Here is an 18,244-nt window from a genome sequence, read left to right on the forward strand (position 1 = left end):
TCAGTCAAGAAGGCCTAAGAAGAAGTCTGATGGGCATTTCTGAAATAGCCTTTGTTTTTCTACACCAACCTGCTTGATGCTACCTGGAACACAAATGTGCCGGCTGGAGCTGTCACAGCCATCTTATGATCAGGAGGGTACAGCCAAGAGATGTTTAAAGAACTTGGCCCCAATATTCTTGAGCAAGTAGATGAAGTTAGCAACTGCCAACTCCGGGATGTCTTCCTTCATGGGTAAAACAAGATCTCTCATTTGTTTAAGCCACAGTTTAGCGAGGTTTTTCTACTCACAGCCAAAAGCAATTTCTAGAAGAAACAATGCCCCACTCTCTTTTTTTGTCTTTATTCTCAGATCCTACCCACTAGAGGCAGCCTCTCAAGGGGCTATAGACCCTAAAATATTATGAGAGAGGCAAAGAGAAGAATTGGAAAGGTTACCAATTGGTAAGGACACAAATGAAAATTCAGAGAAGTAAAAAATATTGTTTTTCACATCCCTGGGGGCATTTCAGTGTTAACAGAGTTACTGTCTATAGAGACATCCACCTGGAGGTACAGGAAAGGTGAGATAATCTCTCCAAGTTCATGTCTACTAGTAGTTTCTGATTTGAGCTCTGAAGCGACACAGAAGCCAGGAGCAATGGAACGCACCTGTGGTGGCACAGTCTGACAAAGCTTCGTGGGGCAGTAGAAAGGACAATGTATAAAGACTGCACGGCCTGAGCCAGGTCTCTTCCACGGCTTCCGTGTCCATCCAGAAGAGGGCTCTGACAGTCCTGAGATGCCCTCCAGCTGAGCATGCTCTCTTTCTAAGTCTCATCTTTTTACAAAAATGGGTTCCCAAACAACAGAAAGGAGAAAAGGGACTCATTTGAGTGCAGGAGCCTTCCTAGAATCCTGGAAATGATACCACCCATGTGGACAGTTACATATTCCATGTGTAGAAAGGACTGGCTCTGGCAAACAAGGTAGGAGATGAAGAAGGAGTATGCTGTTGAGGTAGCTGTGGATGAACAGAAGGCTGACCCAAGAACTGGCTGAGCAAACCAGGGTTGCACTGAGGGCATGTCCCAGTCTAGGAGGAGTGGGGACCACATCCCAGACCTACCAGTGCTTCCATCAAAGCCCCCCACGGCGTAGAGCAGGTCATTGAGCACGGCTGCACCCAGAGTGCTCCGGCGCTCCTGCATGCTGGCGATGGACGTCCACTGGTCCTTCACACCATCATACACATCCACCGTCCGCACGCGCAGTGAGCCGTTAAATCCACCCACAGCATACACGTGACCAGCCATGAACACCACACCTGAGGCACAGGAAACCAAGGCATCGAGGTCATCTCAGGCAGCTGATCACTCGTGCTGATGAGTGACAGTGCGGGGGCCAGGCAGTCACATGAATAATTCTCCACAGAAAGTGATCTCCAACTTTACAGAATAGGAAGTCATTGAGGGACTCACTGGATTTCTATTCATATATGCTTTTCCAAGGGTGTTTGATTCAAGCAAATACTGGTACTAGCTTCAAGTCCCTAAGCACATAGCAACTACCCCAGAAGGGGTAGCCAGATATTGGGCAAGTGGGGAATGGAAAGGAAGAGAGTTTGTAATGCACACGTTTGTGGAAACAAGGAGCAATTCAGGATTGCCAGCAGTAAGCAGAGACAGACTGGGGAAAGGCAGGCTGCTTACCTGCTCTGCATCTCCTGGAGGGAAGCTCAGCTATCTGGTCCCACCGGTCCTCTTCAAAATCGTAGCATTCCACACTGCGGATTGCCTTGGGTGCCTGGCCACCAACCACAATCATGACCTCCAGAAAGACAAACAGACATTGGCTGGGTCTCCACAACATGTGGATTCATGAATGATCAATCCCTGGCACTTCCACATGCCAACTGCCCAGGGTTCACGAATGATCTGCCATGCCCGTTGATGACAGAGTTACATACATGAAGATGCTACCCAGAATCACCAACAGATAGACTTTTCTTGCACAGTCAGTCCTAACAAACACAATTGTAAGGTCTACCCTTCCCAAAGACTTGTGCTCAGGGCTACGTTGGTGGTACATGTAGCCACTCAGGACATCTACAATCTCAATGCCCTCAAGGATTTGAGCCAGGGGACTCAATTCTTTTATCAAAACAAAATATTCCAAAATACATATATAAACTTGAATATATTTTTGGAATAGAGGGCAGAACTTGGATGCATGTTTAAGGTAAAATTACTTCAAAAATATTTCTGAATACACAGACTACAGGGGGGCACTTATTCATTGTAGTCTGCGACAAAACTGTGAAAGACTGCTTTGAGGTAGTTCCCAGAGAAATGTATTTAACTGATGATGTTCTGAAAAATCGTGCTAACAATACCATCTCCACAAGTAAGGTAGTAGCTACCACTGCTGGTCACTGTGTGAAATGCCTGGTCATTTACTCATCATGTTAACTCTGTGAAGTAGATGTTTTCTGTATTGACAAATAAGGAAATTAAAGCTCAGAGAACATAAACAAATTGCCCAAGGTCACACAGCTGCAAGCGGAAGAACAGAGACCGAAAACCAAGTCTACCTGATGGAGAGGTGAAGGCAGTCCCACCCCTCTCCTGCTCCAGACACAAGGTCCACGCAAAGACAGCTCACTACGTCTGCAGGTCACATTTCATTGGTGAGTCAGGAGATGAATTTTATGGATTGCAACCAACATACTTTTAATAGAGCAGCACAGAAAATAGAGGAAGGGTGTTATTTCATGAAACAGTTGGTATGCTTATACACATGTGTATGTGTCTCCCGGATCACAATTTAAACAGATTTGTTAGTGTGGGGTATAGTCAGGAAAGAAAAAAAAAAAAAAAAAAAAAAAAAAAAAAAAAAAAAAAAAAAAAAAGCCACTGCTCCAGCTATAGTATTAGAACTGGAGCATTTAATTGTGGTATCCCTATTGTGACTTTGGTCACATGTTAGTAATAACTAAAAAATAAAGTAGCAAAGTTAACAATCGTATATATGTTTTAATAAACTGGTACAAATTCATGGTTGTCTCCATAACAACATCACTCTCACGGCTATTCTAAGAGGCCTTCTTACATGACGAGGAAGGTATGGGAGTCACAGGCAGCCAATCAGTAGGAATCACAGGACATTCTCATTACCTGTAGCTTGTATTATGTACTCCAGTGGTTCTCAAACTTCAATCACCTTGAGGGTTGTTAAAACACAAAATGCTAGGCCCCCCTCCTCAACCCTGCCAGAATTGCTGATTCAGCAGGTCTGGAGTAGGACAGAGACTGTGCATAACAAGTTCCTGGTTGATGCTGGTGCTTCTGTTCCAAAGCATCTATCATATGAGGAGGCAGAACCAGCGCTGACTACTATTGCTCATCAATCATTTATGTCCCAAGATTCCACATCCAGGCCACCCACTGCCCATGTGGGTGGTCACAGCTGTCTGTGGTCAAATGTGGGTAACCAATGTTCAAAAACTCAGAACTCAGTTCTGACTTCTGGAACATTCCAAAGGAACCCAAGACACCCAGTGCAAAATTAGAGTTGCTGCTACTGCTTCTGGAAATAAACATTCTGCATTTGACTCTCCATGACACAGCTCAAAGGGTCCACTGCTCTGTATCAAGAGCAGCCCTCTTCAGAGAAAACCTGAATTTGACATTACTTCCCATCTGTAATTCTTTGCTTAGATAGGCATCCATGACGAGTTTAAGGAGGAGTTAAGGAACACAGCCTTTTGGCAAGCTTCAGACAATGTCCACCTTACTCCTCCAGGGCCCAGTGACTCGCCGTGCATTCTTAAACATGCCTAGGACTTGTACCATCCTTCCAGTTTTGAGTTGGTAAAGCTAAAATGAAGGCACAATACTGCAACAATTTTCCATGAAATCTGGTTCTGGGGACTGGGTGAGAATAAAACCAGGTTTTAATTTCCTTTTTACAGTGACCTCAGGCACTCAACACCTTCCATTCCCTCTCCTTGAAACATTCTCCCCCATTCCTGATCCCTCTGCTCTAACACATGCTTATTTTTCAGGTCTCAGTTTACATGTCACCTCCTTCAAAAGGACCTCTCTGATCTCAAATATGAGTTAATGTCCCTTCTCTGAGATCACACATGCCCTGTGTTCTCTCATTAAAACTGGCCCACACTGTGTTCTAACCTCCTAGTGACCTCGTCTCCCTGCCTGGATAGTGAGCCTTGGCGGGGAAAAAAATCTATCTGCCTCAGTCACCAAGATAACCTCGGGGCCTTCTGGTGTCAGGTAAAAGTAGGACTCAGATATTTATTTGGGATAAGAAATGAATGAATGGCAAGGAGCATACGTAAGAAACCAAATTTTAAAAAAATACACGGTTAAATCAAAGAAAATACACAATCCAGAATGTCACTTGCTGGGGTTAATACATGTTGGCCACCAGATTACGATTTGAGAAGAAAAAAATAAATAAAGAGAGAAAAAGAGAGCTTTTTCCATCTTTTCACTCAACCACCAGAAGAAAGAGAGTTTATTCTTTGTACAAGTTATCAGGCTTTCTCTGTTTAAAAAAAAAAAAAAAGAAAGCCGAAGCTTTTGAGGAACCTCACCATGCCCCAGAAACAATCTTACACCAGGAGAAGGGAGGTACATTCATATTGGAGAAAAAACAAGCACTTGTCTCTTGAGAATTGGCGTAGTTACACAGAAGCATTACTATACAAACGCAAAAATTCCAATGCTAAGGTAAAACCTGAGTAGAAAAACAAAAGGAATACAGGACAAGGTTTTCAAAACGAACTTCCCTTTGAGCTCATAAAGCCATTGTTGAGGGACGACTGTGAACATTAAACCTCATACAATAATTTGGGAAGAGTAATTATGAGCTTGTGTGGAGCAGGACCACTGGTTTCTGAAAATGCAGAGATGGCTCAAGGCAGGAGGAGATGCACTTTCGGCTTCTTTCACAGGCCTAAGAAAGCCAATTTCTATGGCAGGCTTTGCAAGAGGCCACCATACAAGGAACACTATACTCGTTGTGTGATCATGCTGAGTAAAAGAAATAAATTTCCTATCTTGAATACTAATGGATGGTCGTTTCCATAGATACCTGATCCTAGCAACCAATTAGACAAAAATGAGTATTCCCCAAGTCTACATGCATTACATCTCTAAAATTATAAACCTCTAGCTACTTAGGAAGATCACAAGATGTCAGGGCATGAAGACATTTAAACGATTCTCTCCTACAAGCCCTTATTTTACATTTCCAGAAAAACTCAGCCCCACAATGCTCAACGGGCATATTTCTTTCTTTCTCCAACACCTCTAAGTCCAAAAGATTTGTAATGCCTATAATAGAAATTACTGAAGCAAATCGGCTTATTTAACAATTGCTATTTTTAACATGTATCTTTTAAGGTAACCCTGAGGAAGATCTACCAGGGATCATATGGGAATCACAATAAAGAACTGGTTCCAGGCTAACAATTATGCTAGACCAAATAAAATGTAATCATGTTGAAGGACAGCAGTGTACTCGGGAGTCTTGCAGGGCACTGCAGGGTCCTAACCCCAAGTCTCATCTGCCACCGTGTTGAAGGCTACAGAAGTTCTGGTGGATGGAGAGTTCTGGTTGACAGAATACAGGTAAGCCAGACTCAACCATGTACGGCATGGCTGTTGGATAACTCCCAAGGAAAACACTGTCATTGTGGAAAGTCCAAATGGCCATTTATTTTAGGGAGCTTAGTGAAACCATGGAAAGACTACCTGATGATTCCTTAGGAAAGAAAGTTCACTCCCAGCCTAGCGAGATGGTTTTTAAATAAATATATAAGACTATCTCCTCCCACGGAGGATTCTGACTCTAGCAGCATGACTAGAGCAGCGAAGACATGTTAGTCACTCCTCACAGAGTATGACAACCACTCTGTGTGAGAACCAGGAGGTACCCAAGACTAGCCAGGGAGAGGTACAGCAGGTGAACAGAGCAGAGACTTCTGGCTCACTTGTGAGTCAGGATCCTAACCTCTAAGTCATCAGACTCTCCAGTAGGGTGATAGGAACAACGTGGGCTCTGTACACTGTTGTCATCAGGCAAGAGTGGAGTGTGTGTCCAAACTCTCTTCCATGACCGGTGAGCTGGGCAGAAGGTAGGCCCAGCCAGTCGGTCCCTCGGGCCAGGGCAGGAAGCGAGACTCTCTCTTACCCTGGTGCGTGGGGCCGCAGGGCTAACACCAATTCTTCCGAGGAGCATGTTGAGGTCGAGGCAGAAGACTTGTCCCCGCAGGTTCCTGAGCAACAGATGCTCTAGGCAAGGACCGACAGCCAAAGCGCAGAGACAATGGGAGTTGGAGAACCAGGAATGTGACAGCAAGACCCAGGGAAGACAGGAGTGAGAATATGGACTTTGGAGTCAGGCACATCTGGGCTCAAATAGCAGCCCAGTCACTAAATAGCTGTGTGACCGTGGGCAAAACATTTAACCTTGCCAAACCTCACTGCCATTACCTGTAACATCAACATAATAGGATGTTTCTCTCGTGGAGGCCAGGAGCCTTAAATGTCATAAAGCACTTAGCACACAGCTTGGTAAATCGTATATACTAAATGTTAGCTTCTAGTATTTGATCAACACCAGCATCATTACTATTGTTTAAAACAGTTGTTAAAAAACAGACTCCCAATAAATGGTAGAAAAGGACACTTACATGATCTGTAAAGAGAAGAGTGAACACCACTAATTCCAGGGTGATGGTGGGACTTTTTGAGGGCCCCAGGGTGTTTTCTAGGTGTGGCCTGGGTCCATCTGAAGGATCAAGATGGAAAAGGAGCAGTGCCGATCCAGGAGCCTGGCCCAGGTGAGAAGTCATCCTACCCACCCTGCCAATAGCCTTGTCTCCAACACCATCTACTGGACAGCCCAACTAGGGAGGAAGCTGCCTACTTCTGGCCCAAATGGCTTTTCGGTGTCATTTTAAAATTGCTGAATAGAGATGTCACTTGAACTGAAATGACAGTGCAAAGTGCCAGGCTCAGTACATCTCCAAAGGCTCATTTGCATCTTGCTGGGACCTCATTTCTCTGCTGCCATCTGTGGAACAGGGTAACGTAGGAGTGTTTTGAGCAACTGGGAGACAGCCTCTGGTTGTCCATGGCAACCCAGCCTTGGGGAAGGACTGGGCGGTGCATGTGTGGGAGCCCAGATGATGCTATTAGCTGTTCCAGCTTGAATGTGTCAGTATGATTTGTGCATATGTGGCCCAGGAAAAAAACACCCTCATTTGCCTCTACAGCTATCTCAAGGCAGAGCCCTATTTCTTTCAGGGAGGGAGCTTGACTGGCAAACAGGTTTGCTGTTGAGAACTGATGAAAACAGGGCAAATCTCTCTCTACCACCTTGTTTCTCAAAGACTGCTCTGTCAGGAAGCCTATCTGGACTGAATTCATGAAAGCCCAGACCAGCCTGCCCTTGCAATTCCTGCAGCTGTTCCTGTAGTCCAATTATCTCCTTATTTTTCTTCCTCCACTTATTTGGCCACTTACATATTTCTATCTCGAGTTTCTTTCCACACAGTACCCAGCAAAAATGCTTTTATGAAATATGGAAGCCATATAATAGAACAGTTAAAAGCACAGGGTCTAGTACCAATCATCCTGTGTTTGAATCTCAGGTCTACTATTTGCTAGCTGGGATTTAAAGGTGTGTAACACATTATTTAATAGTCCTTCATTCAAGAGATGGTATTTGATTCCCCTTCCCTTGAGTGTGGGCTGGACTTACTGACCTGCACCCAGCAGATAAAATACAGCCAAAGTGATGGGATATCATTTGGAGAACAGGTTATAAAAAGACTAGAGTTTCTGTCTTGAGCATGTTCTCTCATTGTCTTGCTGTAGAATCACTCACCCTGGGGGAAACTAGTTGCCATATCATGAGGACACTTGGGCAACTCAGGGAGAGTCTGAGAGGGTAAGGAAGCTTGTAGAAACTTGTAGAAGCTTCTTGCCTGATGAAAGAAACTCACCATGACAGTGAACTTAGAATCAGATCCCCCCACACTGCAACCTTCCCCCTGCCAAATAAGCCTGGAGATGGCTGCAGCCCTAACTGAGAGCTCAACTACAAATTTACAAGAGGCCCTGGAACAGGATGACCCAGCAGAGACACTCTGGAACTCCTGCTCACGGAAACATTAAGATAATAAACCTTTATTGTGTTAAGCCACCAAGATTAGGTAATTTGTAACACAGAAATGGATAACTTAGTACATAATGAGTAGGTGACATAACCCAAAATCTAATTTCTCATGTGTAAAATGGGGATAATTAAGATGTAAATCCTAGGAGACAATAAATGTACATCACTTAGCCCAGTGATTGGCACATTCTGAGTGCTCACATTAGGGAAGTTATCATTATCTCCTATTATCATCACTGTGGAGTTAGTATTGTACACTGGTCAAAAAGTACAGGTTTTGAGTCGGCCAGACCCAGATCCAAACCTTCATGCTGCCACTTGGCTGTGAAACCCTGGGGTCATTCAATCTCACTGAATCTCCAACATGGAGTCTTCTCCAACATTAGAACTTCCAGGGTTGTTATGAGGATAATATACTGTACATAAAGTGCTTTGCCTGAAACATAAGGAAAGTGTATTTATACAATCATTCTTGTGTCATCATGAATGCCTTTGGTGATAAGGACAATGACCCAGGGAAGGACAAAACACATCGGAGGCTGGGGGCCAGTCCTCTCCTGCAGTTATTTAAACCAATTTCTGGATGTTCCCTCTCACAGACGATATCCATTTGACTTGGGGTCAGCTCAGGGGTCAGCTCCTGAAGAAAGTTTTCCCTAATCCCTCACCCCTCTCCATGCTCCCAGACTGTCCTACCCATACCTCCAGTGTGGCACTTACATGGTCCATTGTAATTGTCTTTTTACATCTGTCTCCCTTCCCCTGAATATGGAGCACTATGAGGAAGGGACCAATTCATCTGAGGCTTTGTGGCTCTAGCACCAAGCCCTGTGCCTGGCAGTTAGTGACTTCTCAATGCAAGTGTGTTGAATGAGTGAATTAATAAATTAATGAGTTAATGCATGCATGATGGTTTATTAGTTTATTACTGGTGCTATTTTTTATCTCAATACTTCAAAACCTATCTAAACCCCCAGAACAACAACCAGATTCATTCAATACTGGACCTGTGGGCTGAACCACATGTCCTAGAGTCAATCTCATTAGTGATCAAAGGAGAATATGAAGCAGGGGATAAATCCTCACTGCATTCATGCAAAAACACATGTATGGATGTGGACAGTATTGGAAAACAACTAGGGTTGATAGAAATGGTCAATACTAAATCTCCATGAGGTTATTTCTTTAAAAAATATACCTCCTTCAGGGTGCCTGTCTGGCTTAATCAGTAGAGTGTGCAACTCTTGATCTCAGGGTTGTAAGTTTGAGCCCCAAGGTCGTGTAGGGATTACTCTAAAATAAAACCTGGGACACTGGGGTGGCTCAATCAGTTAAGCATCTGACTTTTTTTTTTTAATGTTTATTTATTTTTGAGAGAGAGAGAAAGACCATGTGAGCAGAGGAGGAACAGAAAGAGAGAGAGACACAGAATCCTAAGCTGTCAGCAGACAGCCTGATGCGTGGCTCGAACTCATGGACTGAGAGATCATGACCTCAGCCAAGGTCAGACACTTAACCAACTGAACCATCCAGACATCCCATGCATCTGACTCTTGATACTGGCTTAGGTCGTGATTTCACGGTCATGGGATTGGGCCCCACACTGGGCTCTACACTGAGTGTGGAGCCTACTTGGGATTCTCCCTCTCTGTCTCTCTTTGCCCCTTCCCCACTCACATGCACTTACTTTTCTGTTCTCTCTCAAAATAAATAAACTTCAAAAAATTAAAAATACAATCTTTTATATATATGTATACACACACACACACACACACACACACACACACACACATATGTATCTTTCATTCATGAAACGTTTTACTATTGTCCACCCTTTGTTAGACTCCAGGCTATGTGCCAAGAACAGAGATAAATAACACATGCTATCATGGTACCTATAGTTTCATGAAGTAGTAACACTCTTAAAGAGAACCCTGAATACCTCCCTAAAGTGTGAACCCAGGGAACATGGTTATCTTCTGGAGTTACTGCCCCTGTTTTTCAGAAGCCAATGAAGGACCTCTCCTCCATTAAATAACCTTTCTCATCAATTGTATTTCTATATAGTAGCAATAAACTGTTAGAAATTAGACTTAAAAAAACATTTATAAGAGCATCAAAAACTATGAAATATCTAGGAATAAATCTGACAAAAGATCTGTAAGAGTCATACATTGAGAACTACAAAATGTTGCTAAGAGAAATTAAAGAAGACAAAAGTAGGGGCACTTGGGTGGCTCAGGAGGTTGGGCGTCCAACTTCAGCTTGGGTCATGATCTTGCATTTTGTGGGTTCCAGCCCCATGTCGGGCTCTATGCTAACAGCTCAGAGCCTGGAGCCTGCTTCAGATTCTGTGTCTCCCCCTCTCTCTGCCCCTCCCATGCTCATGCTCTGTCTCTCTCTGTCTCTCAAAAATAAATAAAAAAAAATTTTTAACGTTTAAGAAGACAAAGTAAGTGGAGATATATACTGTGTTCATGGGTCAGAAGATTTAGTACAGTAGTCTTCTCCCACCAACTACAGTTTTGCTTTCTGCAGTTTCAGTTACCTATGATCAACCTTGGTCCAGAAGCAGACGATCCTCCTTCAGATGTATAGTCAGAAGGTCAATAGTAGCCTACATCACTCCCCTCCCTTCATCTCATCTTGTAGGCATTTTATCATCCCTCATCATCACAAGAGGAAGGGTGAGTCAGTACATTAAGATATTTTGAGAGACAAAGAAACCACATTTATATAACTTTTATTACAGGATATTGTTACCATTTTTCTATTTTACCACTAGTTATTGCTGTTAATCTCTTACTGTGCCTATTTGTAAATTAAACTTTATTGTAAGTGTGTATCTATAGGAAGAAAATAGCATATATAGGGTTCAGTAAAATCTGATCTGCAGATTCAGCCATGCATGGAGGGACTTGGAATGTATTCCCCAGGGATAAGGGAGAACTACTTTATTGTTAATATGTGAATTCCCCCTAATTGATTCTAAAAATTTAGCACAATCTTTATCAAAGTCTTTTTTGTAGAAATAGTCAAGCTGATTCTAAATGATAAATGAACATGCAAAGGACCTAGAATAGACAACACAACTTTGAAAAACAAAACTGGAGGACTCACACTACCTGATTCCAAGACTTACTACTAAATTAGTGGTCAAGGCAACATGGTATTGGTGTAAAAACAGATAAACAGATAACAGGAACAGAATAGGGTCCAGATATACACCAACACACAAATAGCCAATTATTTACAACAGAGATGTCAAACCTACTCAATGGATAAAAGAGAATATTTCCAATAAATGCTGTGGATATTCATGTACAAATAAATGAACCTTTATGACCCTTATCTCACACACCATATTAAAAAGCAATCTCAAAATAGATCATAGACCCAAATGTAAAACCTAAAACATTAAAATTTCTAGGAAAAAAATCATAGGAGAAAATCTTTGTGATTATAGATTATGCAAAGATTTTTTTTTTAGATAAAACAAAATACATGAATCTTAACAGAAAAAAATTTCACAAAATTTAAAACTTCTACTCTCCCAAAGATACTGCTAAGAAAATAAAAAAGACAAAGCATAGTTTGGGAGAAAATACTTGCAAAATATAGATTTGATAAAAGACATATCCACAATATATACAGGATTCTTACAACTCAGTAAGAATAAAATAACCCAATTCTTTTAAAGGGGAAAAAATGTGAATAGACTTCACCAGTGAAGATATATAGACGGCAAATAAACACATGAAAAGATGCTCAACATCAGTAGTCCTTAGAGAAATTCAAATTAAAACCACACATACCTACTACAGTGGCTAAAATGGTTTAAAACAGATAATAAGTAGCATTAAGTACTGTGGAGTAACTGGAACTCTCGTACCTTGCAGATGGGAATGCATAATGGTACAGCTTGAAAAACAGTTGTCTTGAATGTCTTGAGAAACAGTTTCTTGTAAATTTAAATATAAGCAATTTCTTATCAATTTAAACATATACTTACCAGCAATCCTATTCCTAGGTATTTACCCAAGAGAAATTAAAATGTAAGTCCAAACAAGGATCTGTAAGTGAATGTTCAAATAGCTTTATTTGTAAAAGCCAAAAGTAGACATCCAAATGTCCATCAAATGGTGAATGGATAAACAAATTATAGGATGTCCATGTGATAGAATATTACTCAGCAATAAAAAGGAACAAATTCTTTATACATGCGACAGTGTGGATAAATCTTAAAAGCATTATGCTAAGATAAAGAAGGAAAGCTCAAAAGGCTACATATGTCATGATGTCATTTATATAACATTCTAGAGAAGACAAAGCTAGAGGGACAGAAATCACATCATTAGTTGCCAAGGCCTGGGGGGGTACAAGAAGGGACTTGACTAGAGAGCAGCACGAAGAAACTTTGTGGAGTGCTTAAAATATTCCATATTTTGATTAGGATGTTAGTGAATGACTACATGCATTTCTCAAAATTCATCAAATTGTCTCCCTAGTGAATTTTATTGTGTATAATTTGTAATACCTCTGAATTTAAAACTGAAATTTAACTGAATTTAAAAGAAAACAATCTGGGATGTTGATGATGGGGGAAACTATGCATGTGTAGGGGCAGAAGGTATATGGAAAATTGCTGTACCTTACCCTCAATTTTGTTGTGAACCTAAAATAGCTCTAAAAATATAAAGTCTTAATTTGAAAATAAAAAGTAGTAAATGTATTGGAAATGCATCTCTTAATAAGATGAGTGGGATGGTATAAGACTTTAATTAAAGGAGATTTGGTATTCTAAAAACATAATAAAGAAAGAAAAGAAAAGACAAGACAAAATTTCATTTGTCACCAAAAGCTGAAAACCTGTCTCTGGGAGGCAATCTAGTATAAAAGAACAAGCATAGACTTTGGAGTGGAACAGACCTTGGTTCAAACCCCAGCTCTGCACTTACTAGCTGTGTAACTGGGCAAGTTACTTAACCTCTCTGAGTAAACTCAGTAAAGGAGAGATATCAATAGTGCAGCCCTAATATTGTGATGATTTAATGAGATAATTACCTCTGATAATCCTCAAAGTGATAGTTTCCCTCAGCATACCCCACTCCTCAAACCTACAGTGGGGTTCCCCTCACTAATTTAAGTGTCCAAACAATGGTGACAGAGTAGAGTTTGAGAAGCAGGTTGGACAATGTAACCTTAAATTATTCAAGGATTAAAGTTAGGGGAACAATGAAGCTAAGAGCAGCAATGTCTTTTTTAAAATTCCTTCAACAGATTCACAAGAAGTCTTGATTCTAGCTCCCCACAGAACTCTATGTGCTCAAGAATCTAAACATTTTCATTCTGAAAAGAGTGTTTCCTAAGGAGTAGAGAGGACAGTGGGACAACCGTGGTCTCGTTAAAAAGGGGTGGACTGTTACCAATTACAGATTCGTTATGTCAAAAGGGAGGGGTGGTCTCAGCAGGCGGAGTTTGGACTCAGACACAAACTTGGCTTTGATTTTTAAAACTGTCTTCTTGTGGGTGTGTGTGGTAAAAACTCGATGTGGAGTCTAGAAAAGGAAAGGTAACTACGTATGGTTTCCACACAAAGAAACTGGGCCAGTTCTGCACCATTGCCTTAGTTCCAGAACACACTCCCCAGCAAAAGATGTTGGTAACTTGTTAACATATAGGATAAGAACCTCCTTTTCCAAGGAGAAAAGCCACAAAGACATGCAACAATGCCAGCTGGGAACCCAGGATGCAGAAAGCCTCCTCCATGTAAAACAATAGTCCATCTTAGAATCAATAATCTCAAGACCTCAATAGACAAGCTTATGTAAATTTAGATCATAATGAAGGTGGTATTCAGATTGATGGGGGGAAAGGGAGATTATTCAATAAAACAACTTTGGCGCAACTGGCTCATCATTTGCAATAGGAATAAAGCTGGATTCCTACCCTCTCTCCTTATACTAAAATAAATTCTAAGTGCATCAAAGATTCAAATGTAAAACAGAAATCGTTAAAGTACTTGAGAAAACATGAGAGCCTTTTTTTCTTTAATCTGAGAGTATAGAAAACATTTCTAAGCAGGATGTAAAACCTAAGCTATAAAGCAAAAGACATAACAATTTAACTACTTAAAACTGTTTTGGGGGATTCAAAAAAATGCTATAATTAAGTTTAAAGGCAAACTGCAAACTAAGAAAAAAATATGTGAAATACACATGAAAGCCTAATCCCTTTAAATTAAAAACAGCCCTTAAAAACCATTAATAGGAGCCCTTGGGTGGCTCATTCAGTTAAGTGTCCAACTCTTGGTTTTGGTTTAGGTCATGATTTCATGGTTCCTGAGATCAAGCCCCACGCTGGGCTCTGTGCTGATAGCACAGACTTGGGACTCTCTCTCTCTCTCTCTCTCTGTGCCTCCTCTGCTCATTGCACTCTCTGTCTCCCTTTCAAAATAAATTAACATTAAAAAAAAACACCATTAATTAAAAACATACAGTCCAATAGAAAAATGGGCAAAGTACATGAACAGAAAATTCCCCTAAAAAAGAAATACAAAAGCCATAATCGTATGAAACCAACATTAGAGTCTCACTTACAAGAAATGCAAACTAAAACAAGAGGTCATAAATTACATAGAAATGTTTGTAATATAAAAAAAAATGGAGATGATAAAAAGGTCCATCAATAGAAGACAGTTAAATAAGTAATGGTACATAAACATAATTAAATTCCATGTACCTATTATAATTTAATGCTGGTTTCACCTATACTGATAATGATGAAAGTAGTCTGTTGAGTAGGGAGATAAAAATGATACTCAATCTGTAGAACAAGATTCCATTTATCTGAAAGTATACATTTTTTATCTATTTGTGACTAGGTGCACAGAGATATGTCTGGGAGAAAATTCACCAAGGTAACAGCAGTGACTGCCCCTGGGTGGAGGAATTTCAGGTGATTTTTACTTTATTTCAAAAATGTAGTAGCCTTTTAACAGTCTGCAATGACCATATATTTCTATAATTGAAGAAAGCAAAGTTATTTTCATTTTGAAAAATATGAAGTCATTTCAGTGCAATATTTCAATAAAATGAAACCAAAGCATCAACACGCAGGAAGACAAATGGCCAGCCAGACCAAGGCCCTTGCCTGGTGGCTGCAACTTCTAACATGCGCTGGGCAATAGGAAGCTGACAAGTAGGTACATACACTCAGGTTTACAAAGATGAAGCCAGGTGCAGGATGGTGTGGGTTCACAGAACAGGTTTGGAGGGTGAGAAAGACACCATTCAAACACTGGCTCTACTACACTGGCTGTGTTGACCTTGGGCAAGTCACTTAATCTCTCTGACCTTCCGTTTCCTCTGTGTACAGCTAGGATACCTGCCTCTACCGTACAGGGCTATTGAGGGGATTAAGAAAGCTCTACTGTGATACCTTTAAGCTTACTGTTTGCCCCTGAAGCAGCACTCAGCAAATGCCAGTGAGTCATATTATTATCTGGGAGATTTATAACCTTCATCCACATTGCACCCACTAAACTCTCCATCACCCAGGGTCACAACACAGAGTGGAGAGGAAGCACAGACCCTGGAGAATCTCAACATCTGGTCTTGGACAACATGCTTCTCCAGCACTCTGAAACCCTTCCTGGAAGCAGCAGACAAGGAGTAGCGCAGCCAGACAGAAAGAGGAGGAGGAGGAGGACAAAGCAAAGGTCTACACAATGCCCTGGGGCTGCCGGCTGTGCGGTAGCTGAGTCAACACAACTCACTCCTCTCTGCTCACCTTTCCTCCTGGGTTGGCTGGGACCTTTCCTGAGACATCAGCATATTAGGATCCTAGACGGCCTACTGGAAGGCCAACCTGGAATGGACTTTAGACACCAGCCAGTGCAGGACCTTTCATTCTGTAGATGAAAGACCTGAGGACCAGAGAGGCAGGGCCTTGCAAGGAACCAAAGCAGCCAATACCCGGTCTGGCAGCCCTAACTGTTCTGTAGGGCTCTGTGGTGAGAGAAAAGAGCCAGACTAGGACCAAATTCAAATAATGGCCTAGAAATCACTAAGTCAAGAAACACAAAGCCATTCCTCTGCTTCCAACACAAATAGAACCCAGACCAAATAAGGAGAGGAGATGAAGGAGTTATTCTCAAAACTCTCTGGTGCCTCTGGAGGTTACCTTGAAATTCTTAGGACAGGAAGACCCTGCAAGAGAGAGGTACCAGCAGATTCAAAATGAACCAGGAGACTCCATCTCTTAGCTGGTAAATGCAACCAAGAAGCAAGGCAGCCACAGGTGAGGAAAGACTTGGAGCCAGCAATGGAAGGCCACTTTCCCAGAACACAGCCCTGACAGCTGGCACCTACTGGGCTGGGGCTTACCTTGGGCAGGCTGACTGGAGTCCTGGGCTTGGTCCTTGGGTTCTTAATCAAGAGCCTCTGATCCAGAGGGAGCAGGTGGTATTTCATGGCCTCGATGAGGAAGTCCTTACAGGTGTTGTTATTCTTTATCAAAGCTTCTTCTTCAACCGTCTGGAGGTAATAACCCACAGGTGATCCAAGAGCAGACTTCAGCTGCATTTCCCACACTGTCTCCTGAGTCATTCTTGTATTCCCACACTCTTTTATTCACCCACCACATCATCTCAGCCCCAAGAGAAAGACCACATACTTACAACTTAGTGCCCACCTCCTGCATTTCAAGAACACAGTGGGGTGAAGTTATTAAGTTCTGGCATCAAACAGAAAGACATACAACCTCAGTGGTTGTGTTTGTTATGTTAGTTTGCAGGCTTAAATGGAATTATGCAAAACAAAGACAATTAGCTGTGCTGAAGGCTTCATCCCACATTCCTCCTAATATGAATGCTTTATAATGTTTAGGGCAAATGGTCAGACATTTGAGAGGAGAGAGAGGGAATAAGGAAGAGAGCAGAATCCATTGGTCAACGTTTGGCAGCATGGAGTATGACAAAGTGACAGTCAAGAAAAACTCCTATTCATTTTCTTACAGTGAAAGCTGCAGGGACAAAACTGGCCAGTGAGGTGCTCTATAAAGAATGGTGATATTAGAGGACAAAGAATGTCCTGCACCAAAGTCCCACCTACAGACCTCATCTTGGACCCTATCCAAGCTGGAACTATGGCTTCTGCACATACTCCAAAGCGATGTCCCAAAGCAGATGCTCAGCAAGTATAAGCCTAAATATTTCGTGAGCAACACCAAGGGTGAAACCATGCAAGTGCTCAATTCTCAAATCTCTGTCCTGTGGCCTGGGTCAATTGCTCTGTGACTTATCTGTAAGGGGTAGTATGGTCTTCAGAGGCCACTTCATGTTTTCTTTGCTGGAGTATTTAGGTGCTATCAGGAGAGATCAATTCGATTCAATAGCTAACGATGATGGAACGTCTCATTGTCGGATAGCCCAGTGCTGGACTCCAGGAAGAAAAAGATGAACAAGAAATGGGTTCTGACCCTGAGGCACTCAAGTCCAGTCAAAGAAAGAGAATGGCCTCCCCATCTCAATTATCTCAGCCCTCAAGCTGGTCATGCACAAGGGCTGACTGAGTCTCACCTGTAGCTATCAATGGAAATGTGGTCAGGCCATCACCTAATGGGTAGCATTGGAGCTGGCAGGAAAAGAAGGACTGGTATGACAGGGCCTCTCTCACCAATGGGCACCTCCTTCCCCAAAGTGATCCCCAGGAACACTCCATTTTGGGGGAAGGTTTCCCTAATCCCCCCCACCCACACTAAGGGACTGACCCAAGTTGGGACAAGTCATAAGCTTTTAGGATCGGTTAAAAAAATTAAAAAGTAAGAGAGAAGATCTCTTACAAATCTCAGAAGGAAGGTGAAATGCATAAACAGCTACTTCTCCCAAAGGTGCATTCAGCTTGAATGAGAAGTTCTCCCAGAGATTTAATGCTTCACCATACAGAGTTTCAATTTGGGGTAATATGAAAGTTTTAAGGATGGGTATGTGATGGTTGTACAGCATGGTGAATACAATTAACACACTGAAGTGTACACTTACAACTGGTCAAAAT

The 18,244-nt window shown here is 41.9% G+C and overlaps 1 protein-coding gene across 1 annotated transcript in view; it reads right to left on the bottom strand.

The window, feature by feature from the left end:
- Nucleotides 1-18,244, bottom strand: part of KLHL3 (kelch like family member 3) — a 97,713-nt gene that overhangs the window by 15,263 nt on the left and 64,206 nt on the right. The window contains exons 7-9 of the mRNA XM_049649234.1: nucleotides 16,577-16,726; nucleotides 1,691-1,808; nucleotides 1,108-1,305 (exon numbers count right to left, since the gene is read on the bottom strand). Of these exons, the coding sequence (XP_049505191.1) occupies nucleotides 1,108-1,305; nucleotides 1,691-1,808; nucleotides 16,577-16,726 (466 nt within the window). The remainder of the gene's footprint in view (nucleotides 1-1,107; nucleotides 1,306-1,690; nucleotides 1,809-16,576; nucleotides 16,727-18,244) is intronic.

This window comes from Panthera uncia, assembly GCF_023721935.1.
Source record: "Panthera uncia isolate 11264 chromosome A1 unlocalized genomic scaffold, Puncia_PCG_1.0 HiC_scaffold_17, whole genome shotgun sequence".
NCBI lineage: Eukaryota > Metazoa > Chordata > Mammalia > Carnivora > Felidae > Panthera > Panthera uncia.